Source organism: Echinops telfairi, unplaced genomic scaffold (genome assembly GCF_000313985.2).
Source record: "Echinops telfairi isolate 266 unplaced genomic scaffold, ASM31398v2 ScPeMD7_9;HRSCAF=40, whole genome shotgun sequence".
NCBI lineage: Eukaryota > Metazoa > Chordata > Mammalia > Afrosoricida > Tenrecidae > Echinops > Echinops telfairi.
In genome coordinates this window covers 78964118-78974808 of record NW_022103906.1, presented here as the reverse complement: position 1 = coordinate 78974808, position 10691 = coordinate 78964118, and the positions used below count along the sequence as shown (strand labels likewise).

Sequence of the window (10691 nt, the reverse complement as noted above, 5' to 3'; positions counted from 1 at the left end):
TCAAAAGAAGGCCAAACAGAAAGATGTTTACTGGTGCTGTATGGATGATGCAAAGGCACTTGACTAAGTGGAATTGTAACAAGGCACTTGACTACGTGGATAATGGGTAACAGTGAGATGAATGGAATTCCAGAACATGGAGTTGTGCCCAAAAGACACCTATACGGAGACCAAAAGACAGTCATTTAAAAGAAGTTGGGGATAAAATCAGGAAAGATGTTCGGATTTTATCTTTTTACCATATTTACTCAATCTGTATGCCGAGCCAATATAGTCAAAGAAGGTGGACTATAAAGAACGCAGTATCGAGACTGGAGGAAGGTTTATTAACAACCTGTGATATGTAGAAAGCACAACCTTGCTTGCTGAAAATCATGTGGGCTCAAGGCACTTAATGATGAAGACCAAAGATTACAGTGCGCAGTATGGATTATACCTTAATGTAAAAACAAACAACAAAACTCCTTACAGCCGGATCAGTAAACAAGGTCATGATGAATGAAGAAAAAATTAAAACTGTCCAGGAGTTCATGTTTCTTGGATGCACAATCAACATCTATGGAAGCCCCACGTCATTGCTATTTATTTGATACTAACTCATAGCAACCCCATAGAGGGTGTCTGTCTGAAACTGTAAGTCCCAGTGGAGAAGCTAATGGGCTTGAACCACTGACTTTTTGGTTAGCAGCCCAATGCTTATCCCATAATGCCACCTGAGATTCTTGCCCGTCACCAAATGTTCTGTGCAAGATGGATGGGCAGAGGGGCTGCAAAGATGGGCTCCAACATGAGTACAATTGTAAGGATGGCACAGACCGGGCAGTGCTTGGTCTTGATGTCCACAGGGTCATTATGAGTCCGAACGGACTCGATGACAGCTAACAGTAACCACAACACACTGCAGTGGAGAAATCTGCTGCAAAAGCGTTACTGAGCGAAGATAGCACTTTGAGGACGAAGGTGCGCCTGACCCCAGCCGTGGTATTTTCAGTCCTCTAGCAGGCATGTGAAAGTTGGACGGTGCGTAAGGAGGACTGCAGCAGAATTGATGCCTTTGAATTACGCCCTTGAGGATGAATACTGAAAGTACCACGGACTGCCGGAAAAGCGAACAAGCTATTGGGGAGGAAGTACACCTAGAAGGGTTCTCGGAAGGAGGATGGCAAGACTTGGTCTCAAGTACTTTGGGCATATTATTGGGAGGGCCCAGTCCTGGAGCAGGCCCGCAATGAGAAGATTGACAAGGTGGCTGCTACAAAGGGCTGAAGCACACCAACAGTCATGGGATGGCCCGGGACAGGGGGCGTTTCCTTCTGTTGTACAAGGGTCGCCATGCATTGCTCCTGACTTGATGGCAACTACCCAAAACAACCATTTGTTATACTCAGGCTTGACATTCATCCAGGGGGTGTTTAGACCTCATTGGGCTACATTTTCAGAGATTACTCAGGCAGCTATTTTTAAGCCTTTAGCCTCCCTGTGTTTTGATATCACGTGGAAAAACCAAAATGGAGGCTGTTGTGGAAATGAGCCAGGCGAGCTGAGATGGCAGGGCAGGCAGGCTCCGAGTGGGGGCTGCACTTACCTTCAGTAACTTCATCAGTCCTTCTAGTTGGACCATCAACTCCCTCCTGCTCTCCTGTAGCGCCGACATTCTCTGCTCCAGTTCGTCCTTCCTTTGCCTGCTCGGGAGGAAAGGCCCATCAGAAATGATTCTTTGAAAACCAAGGGACCAAGAGACCGCAAAGAGTGTTCTACACCCTACTTTGGTGAGTAGCCTTTGGGTCTTAAAAGCTTTTGAGTGGCCATCTAAGGTGCGCTTATTGAGCTCTTTCCATCTGGACCCAAAGAAGTGTGAGGAAAAGCAATTTTCTTTTTGATGCATGCAAACAATTAGTCCCAAGGACCAATGAGCCCCGAGCTCCTTAACCTCTGACCGAGACTGGAAAAACAAGATGGCGACCACCACCGGGGCTGACCTCTGAAAGGGACCAAATGTGGGACAAAATCATCAAAGAAGACCAGGCTTACTGTTCAGAGAAGGACTGGTGGAAGCCCCCCAAGACTGTGCCTCGTAGTCACCCTTCAAGTCTGGAACTGGACTCACTGCCCCTGGGGCTCAACTTTCCGCCAAACAACAGATCAGCATCAATGGTGAACTGCAACACCAGACAGGTCAGCTCTTTACAGGGCAGCATTTGTTCCGAGACAAAGTTCCACAGGCAGGAAGGGATAGAAAAGAAGGGTGACTGGAAATGGTACCAACAGGGAGGAAAGGTGGAAAACCTGCTGCTACCTGGTGGGGATTGCAATTATAGTCAGGAATCCAAATGTGGGAGGGAGCACTAGGATGGATTGTTTGCAAACCTCATCTTGGAGGCGCAAGGGGGAAGTTCTAAAAAAAATCGATGTGGGGCTGATTGTACAATTCTCCTTGATAGGATTGAATGACTGAACTATTGAATTATGTGATGTGTAAATGACTTGCCAGTAAAACGGTTGGAAAAAAAATTGAATGAGAATGTGTGTGCATGTCAATCGTCCTATAAACTTCCATTTGGATGACAATAAACAGCTTTCAAAGACAAAGGCCCTGGGAAGAAGGATCTGGCTCCAGGTGGTGGCTTTGTCCTGATTCTGCTACTTCCGCAGTCCTACCTGGTCCTGCATCTCTCCCGGGGGGACTTCATCTAGAGGTGGGAGAGCACCCATTACGCCATCTAGCGTGTGTTTGTGAGGGTAATACCAAAACATGCTTTGGAAAGAACACATTGCTTTACAGAGAGAGCGATAGTAATATAAAGTGATTTAAAACAGGATTTAAAGTCAAATGCCTCATTTAGAAAGATACATAAAACGAGTCAAAATGTAGACTGATAGTCTAAATGTAAGTTAAGAATCTGATCATGTAAATGAATGCTAGTCCAAATGTAAACTTAATAGCCACCAGGTCTCTCGATTGAAGTGCCACTGTTTTGCTTTCTCGGGATAACAAGTAAAACCTGGGTGGATTCCGGGACAGGGGCACGTGTGAGGTACAGAGCACCTGGAGAAAGGGACGGTCCAAACCCAGCGCACTGTCTTCGAGCCGATTCCGACTCACGGTGGCCCTACGGTCCCACACTATTCATCAGGGATCGGCCTGGTGGCAGTGAGTTTGTTTCCTCAATGGGACCAACAAAAACCGACCAGAGCAAGAAGTTGCAGGAGTGCTTTGAGGAGCCCATGGGATAAGAGCATTGGAAGCGTCCTACAGATGTTTAGACGCGGCTCACAGGAAAGCTGTGCTCATTTCACCACCGGGTGTCAGACCATCGATCGCCGACTTGTCCTGCACAGCTTAGACCTGTGCCGCCCAACACGGCGGCTGTGGCTGACAGTCACGTAGCACTTGACAGGCAACTAGTCGGCACTGAGATGTGCTGTTAGTATAAAATAGACACTGGACGTCAAAAACTGAGTATGAAGAAAAGAAAATACTTCACTAAATGCTGCATACAGGTGGAAATGGTATTATGTAAGGTAGATAAGATATACTGCTAAACTTAATGACACCTATTTCTTTTGATTTAAAAAAAAAATTTAATTAGAAAAAATTTAACTTGATATGGAGCTCATTCATCGTCCCCTTGGCAAGTGTTCCTGTGAACTGGCCCTCCCTGCCCAGCCTGGGTGCCTCCTGTGCCCGCTGTGTCTGGACCTCTACTCGATGGATCCGGTTTCCCCAACTCAGAGTGACCCTAGAGGATAGGGTAGAACTGCCCATGTGGGTTTCTGAGACTGTATCTTTAAAAAAAATTTTTGGAGGGAAGGGGGGGCTCATACAGGTCTTATCACAGTCCATATGTCCATCCATGTGTCAAGCACATTTGTACATATGTTGCCACCATCATTTTCAAAACATTTTCTTTCTACTTGAGCCCTTGGTATCAGCTCATTTTTCCCCTCCCCACCCTCCCTCATGAACCCTTGATAATTTGTAAATTATGATTTTTTCGAAGACCGTAACCATTTATGGGAGTAGAAGGCCCCATCTTTCTCCCGTGGAGCAGCTGGTGGCTTTGAACTGCTGACCTTGGAGATTGCAGGCTAACACACAGCCATTCTGCCACCAGGGCTCCTCTAGTTTTCCAAAAGGGCCCCTCATTTCACAACGATTCCTGCTGTCTCCAGGGTCCTATCCTTTCTTCAATGTTCATCTTGAACACCACTCTTTTAGGAAGTAGCTCCTGGTGCCATCAGTGGGGATCCTACCTAATTAATCAGTCAACTTTAATCAAGTGCTTCGCTGGGACACTGACTTCCTGTATCTTGCCCAGCTCTCATTCCTCCTATGATCTGAACTCAAGGTCAGGGGACTGACTTTACTCATCTCTTTATGTAAGAAGAATTATGAGAATACCATTCATCCAGTCTGTGTCCAATGAACACACAATGAATTGCGTGCAATCGTTGTCATTTGAAACCCTTCAAGGATTTCCTACATCCTAACGCTTTAATGTTCCCTAGAATTGTTAATTGTCCAAGTGGTTTTACTTCCTATCCCTGCAGTCTTAACAAATAATTCAAGGAGTGATTGAAGACTCTCGGTGTCAAGTCTCATGCTCCTCTCTGAAATGTGCCTTCTTCATTGGGATAGCATGTTGACCTCCCAACTCTCTTACTCTGAAATATTTTGTCCAGAACACTAGCCAAACCATCCCTACAACAGTGGTCTAGCTTAACTTCCACCACCTCCATGAATCGAATGGCCCCCAGACTATAGATACATCTTTCCCTATTCAGCATCCTTATAATATGCTTCTTTATTAACACTGTATAACACTGCCTAATAAATTGTTTTGTTTCTAAAACTAGTGATAAAGATGGGATCGTTGTTAACATCTTTTCTAGGAAACCTTCCTCCCAGAGGTCTCTACACTTCTGACAGGCATCTTTTTTCCATCTCTCCACCCTTTCCGAGGAACTCGTTGCTTTCCGACCTAAAAACGAAAACAAAACAAACTCCCTGTCATGGAGTCGATGCTGACTCATAGCGACCGTCATACAACGGGACAGGGTAGAACAACCCCTGTGAGTTTCTGAGATTGTAACTCATCATGGGAGTAGGAAGCTCCACATGTCTCCATGGGGCGGCTGGTGGTTTTGAACTGCCGACTTTACAGTGAGCAGCCCAAGGCGTACCCACGAGTCAAAATGACAGTTTGGGCATACTTAAGGGGCTCAAATTGCATTCCCGTTGCCTTTAGGAAACAACAGCAATATCAACGAATGCCGAAGGGGCGAGATCAGGGCTGAGGGTGGATGAGAAAGGGTTTCCAGATGAAATTCTGCATACCCTCAAAGAATGAGCAGGTGTAGTATGGTCATGATGGAAAAATAAAATTCCTTGGTACAATTTCTCTCGTCTTTGTCCCACCAAAGCCTTTTTCACTGTTTTAAAATCTCCCTTAAATTAGCCCTTGTGATCATCCTATGTCCTCTGAGAAAATCTATTAAAAGCACCCCTCTTGGAATTCCCCCCAAACCGCACCATAACCCGGGGAGCGGACCTGTCTGCCTTGACTTTAGCTGGCCCAGCAGAGGGCCCAGGAGGACCACTGTTTCGATTGGGCCTTTCCCCCTTTGACTTTGAAGGTACCATAATGAGATTCTGTCTGCAGCCAGGCACGATTGCAGAGAATTGTTTAGCGTGTTTTGTTTGGAATGAGCATGTGCATGTGTGGACTGGAACGCTAGTGGCAATACTTCTTGATTTCCCCTCGTTCGAGGGGAAAGTGAATGGACTACAATGATGTACAGCGATGGGGAAGGATCCTGCAGAGCAATAGTCAAGGAGGAGAAAAAGTCCCTAGACTTACATGTCTGGAAATCTCAAGAGAGAAAAAAGCAGAAGGAAGCACTTTACTGTATAAGAATCCATCTATCCAGGATAACACGTTTTAAAAGCAAGGGAATGATCGACCACATTCTGGGCAGAGTTGAACTCCATGGAGGACGCAGAATCAGGGCGATGGAGTAGCGAAGGGCACTCACATATCAGACACGTGAGTTCTCAGGTTGGGTGTGGGCTCGCGAGTGTTTATTATTATGCTCACCTCCTACACATTTGTCACATACATCACTGTAAGGACATGCCATTAAGGTGATAATTCGGTGGGGGGGGGGAGACAACCCTGGTGGGCAGCATTCATAACTATTAGTCACGTGCGTGAAACTCAATAGACTGCTTTATTATAAACAAACAAAAACCCTCCTTGCCACTGACTGGATCGTGACCCATAGCAGCCCTACCGGACAGAGTAGAACCGCCCCGGTGGGTTTCTGAGACCATAAACCTTTACGGGGCTAGAAAGCCTCATTTTTCCCCCTCGGAGAGGCTAGTAGTTTCAAACTGCTGACCTTGCAGTTAGCAGTCTAGTGTGCAAGTTGTTAGACTCTGATGCCACCAGGGCTCTGATACTGCTTTATTTTGCTTGCTGAGTGTTGGCAGTTCTGGGACCCATATATGTTGATCAAAATCAGGAGGTCAAATATGTACAGAGGAATCCTGTCCTTTATGTGTGCGTTTGAAACATATTAATCAAATTTAATGTTTACGAAAGAAAGAGGGAGATAGGACGGTTCTATGGTGATAAAGAGGTATAAATCTATTAAAAAATAAACGAGGGTCAGAAACGGATATCATTTCTCCCTCCATTTTTCATAGTCAATTATCCTAATTTATTGAGTGGTCAATCCTTTCCTCCTGATTTATAAATCCATGTCTATTATATTTCGAATATAAATATACTCATATATATGTTTATGGGCTCTCTCTAGATCACTTTATTGAAATATTATTTTAAAAAACTACTTATTCTGAATTGGGTTAAGGTTTGTTTACACAGCAGATCAGTATTCAGGAAGTGAATGCCAATATTTCAGGGTGATTGTACCATTATACAGTTCAATTACTAGTCAATGAGGGTTTTGGTCTTTCTACACTACTTCTTGTTTTTATTTGCATCTCTTAATGGCTAATCCACCTGAATATCTTTTGTGAAGACATGTCTTCTGTCCATTCATGTTCTATGACCATTTAAAAAATTGGATTATTTGTCTTGTTATCATGTAGTAGATTTTGTAGTTGTTGGTTATTTTTTGTACAGACCTTTTATGTCTCTGGCTAGATTTATCCCTAAGTATTTCATATTTTTGAGGCTATTATAATTTTATTATTTTAAATTAAGAGTTTGCCAGGTTCCATGAAAAATAAGTCCTCTTAGAATTCTGAATGGAAGATACTCAATTTATAAATCATTAGCAGATTGAGTTTTTGATGTACTCATGGGTTAAAGAAGAAAGAAATCACATGGTTCGGCTTGCTTAGGTTTTCTATTTCCTTGAGTAAGTTGTCTATCTTTTCTTGTTTAGCAAGTTAAATAATTATCTTCATAAATGTATATGTACATTATTATTTTTTGTTGCTAGTATGAATTGTATTTTTTTATTTCTTCTTTTTTAATGTAGTTGAATTTATCAATTTCTTCTTTTATAATTAGCAACTCTGAAAAGTTATTTCTACTCTAATACCCTAAAATATTCTCCTCCAGTTTCTTCTTCAAGTTTTGTCTTTCACGTGTAGTTGTCTGGTATGAGCGAGAGAGCCACTACATTTTTTTCTATTGCACCGTCCATTGTTCTAGCACACTTTTTATATTTTTATTTTTTTTAAACTTTTACTTTGAATTGGGGTAAAAGATTTATAGGGCAGATCATCAATTTTACCTTCAATACTTTATACACATTCACATCATTCACTGTAATCCTCGCATCGGGACGACACACTTAGCCCAGATCTTCCCTGAGGCTCATTTCCACTCTTCCTCCTCTCCCAATCTTGTTGAACTCTGTCCTTGTGGACACTACCTTCTGAACTCAAATGGTTGATATGAAGATGGGGTACCCTGCTAGTGTTCTTGTTCCACCGACAGACCTGTATATTTTGGGCTGAAAACTGAGCCAGAAGGGCAAATTCCACCAGTCTCTATCCAACCAGTATACCTGGTCTCTTTTATGATTTTGAATTCTGGTCTACATTTTTCTCCCATTTCATCCAGGGCCTTCCAATGTGATCCCTTTCAGAGAATTTGGTAGTGGTAGCCGGGCACCATCTAATTCTTCTGGTCTCAAGGTCATGGAAATGGGTGTTTGGGTGGTCCCTTTGTCCACTGGCCTGTTTCCTTGCATCTTCGATTTTCTTCACTCTTCTTTTCTCTGGACAGGGACAGACAGATAGCTGCAACTTTGATGGCGCCTCATGAGTTTTTACGTATCCCGTTACTCTTTAGCAAAGTTGCCATAGAACATTGTCTTTGTGGACTACGTTGTCTCAATTGACTTTGATGTCCCCCAAGACTATGGTCCTGTGCCCCTAGGCCCAGAAACTCATTCCCTCGAGTTGTTTAGATATGTCCAAGAAAGCTTTATAACAGGCAAGTGTCCCCTTGCCTGTTCTCCCACAGTCATGGATATGTGTGAACCAAAGGTAAGTACCATATATACTCGAGTATAAGCCAACCTGAATATCAGCCGAGGTACCTAATTTTACCACAAAACTGCATAAGAGACGTTGGACAGTGCAAGGCATGAGAAAATAATAATAATTTATAAATTGTCAAGGGTTCGTGGGGGTGGGGAGGAGGGGGAATGAGGAGCTGATACCCAGGGCTCAAGTAGAAAGAAAATGTTTTGAAAATGATGTTGGCAACAAATGTACAAATGTGCTTGACACAATGGATGCAGGTATGGATTGTGCTAAGAGTTGTAGGAGCCCCCAATAAAATCATTTAAAAAAGAAAAAAAAAAGTTGTTTTTTTTTTACATGCTTACAGATGAGCATGTATCCATATTCATATGGTATCCATGTAAGGGCAGCCTCTGACCAATCTATATATATTTGTAGGTATAGCCCCCCCACTCTCCCTCCCACAGCCATTCCACCTGTCCACCACAATCTTTAAAGAGTCGCTCGTTTCTTCAGCTGCTTCTAAGATTACAAAAAGCCAACAACATCTTCTTCCCAACTCCTCAGGTTTCAGCTGCATACTGGATTCGTTAAATTCTTGCTTCTTCCTGTCTTATGTGGCCCCAGGTTCAGCCCTGGCCTACGAGACCTGGGCTATATCAAGACTCTACCAGATTAACTAACCTCTGTTAGCAACCACAGTTTAAGCAACAGTTAGTCTCAAATACAGCAAGTTTCTTGCTTTTCTAGATATGAAAATAGGCATTTGTGCCTGAGTCAAGGTGGCAAAAAGAAACCAGGGCTCACTTATGTGGAGCCTAGAGTTCTACTCTGCCCGAGTCAGCAGCACTTTTCCCAGCTTTCCTGGTAAACACCAACTAGACGTCTACCTCAGTGTGACAGGGGACCACAGAGCAACCCGAATGCCAGCCCAACTAAATTGAGAAGCTAAAATGGATTTTCAGGAGGATGAGACTCTCCATTCTTCCAGTGATTTTTAACTTTTGAGCTTAAATTGTTTATGGCTCCTTTACCGACGTCAGAAATCTAGAGTCAGGCACCTATGGGAGAGCAATCATCTCTATTCGCCATTTAAGCCTCTTTGTGACCTACACCCAAAGAAGCGTTCCCCAAAGGGTGCTGCACCACGTGGCACCCCAGAAGGCAGACCATGTCCCCATTCCCACCAGAAAAGCACTGAAGTGGAAGCTGAGGCTGTTATCAATCTCAATTATTTTGTCCGATGTGTTTTTGAGCAACATTTTATTGTGTTTTAGGTGAAAGGTTACACGACAAATGACATCCTGTTCAACATTCACTCCATTTGGTTCATGATCGCCGAGGTTGCTTAAAATGCTGTGAGGGGCCAGCACGCTCACCATTGCCGCCCAATTTCCATCCATCCAGTTGCCCTGCCCCTCCGTGCCTTCTCATCTCTGTGTTGGTGTCCTGCCTGGCCTCATGCCATCCTGGCATTTGTTGCTCTGTTTGAGCACACGGTGGCAGCCATGGTGTCAATCCATCTCCCCGAGGGTCTCCCACCTTCCCACTGCTGCTCTCCGTTGCCAAGCATGAGGTTCTTCTCCGGCTTCTGCTTCCTCTGCATGATGTCCAAGGCACGTGAGATGAAGTCTCACCCTCCTTGCTTATCAGGAGCATCCTGCCTCCATTCAACACGGACCTGGTCATTCTCGTGGGAGTCCAGTCTATTCAGTATTCTTTGCCAATACCCAAACCCACAGGCACCAGTTCTTCTTCAGTCTCCCTTCTGCTCCTGTGCTTTCCCATGCACGGGAGACAATTGAAGACACCATGGCTTGGATGAGGGGCACCTCAGTCCTCCAAGTGACACCTTTGCTGTTCAATATTTTAAAGAGGTCTTTTGCAGCAGAGTTCCCCCATGCAAGATGATGTTTGATTCCTTGACTGCTGCTTCCATGGATCCAAGTAAAATTAAGCCCTTGGTAACTTCAACCTGTTCTCCATTTATCATGATTGTTTGATCGGGACATTTGTGAGGACTTTTGTTTTATGTTGAGGGATAAACCACCTCGAAGGAGGTAGTCTTTGATTTTCAAGAGTAAGTGCTTCTTCCCTTGTTTGCCTCTGAATGACAGTGCAAGCCTCACATCCATCTGCAGGTGCCTCAGGCCCATGCACATTAAGCTTTTTTTTTTTTTTT

General features: G+C 44.0%; 1 protein-coding gene across 14 annotated transcripts in view; it reads right to left on the bottom strand.

Moving 5' to 3' along the window:
• Nucleotides 1-10691, bottom strand: part of DTNB (dystrobrevin beta) — a 292810-nt gene that overhangs the window by 38148 nt on the left and 243971 nt on the right. For all 14 annotated transcript variants that reach the window (XM_045286980.1, XM_045286982.1, XM_045286984.1 and 11 more), the window contains one exon: nt 1586-1682. In XM_045286980.1, the coding sequence (XP_045142915.1) occupies nt 1586-1682 (97 nt within the window). The remainder of the gene's footprint in view (nt 1-1585; nt 1683-10691) is intronic.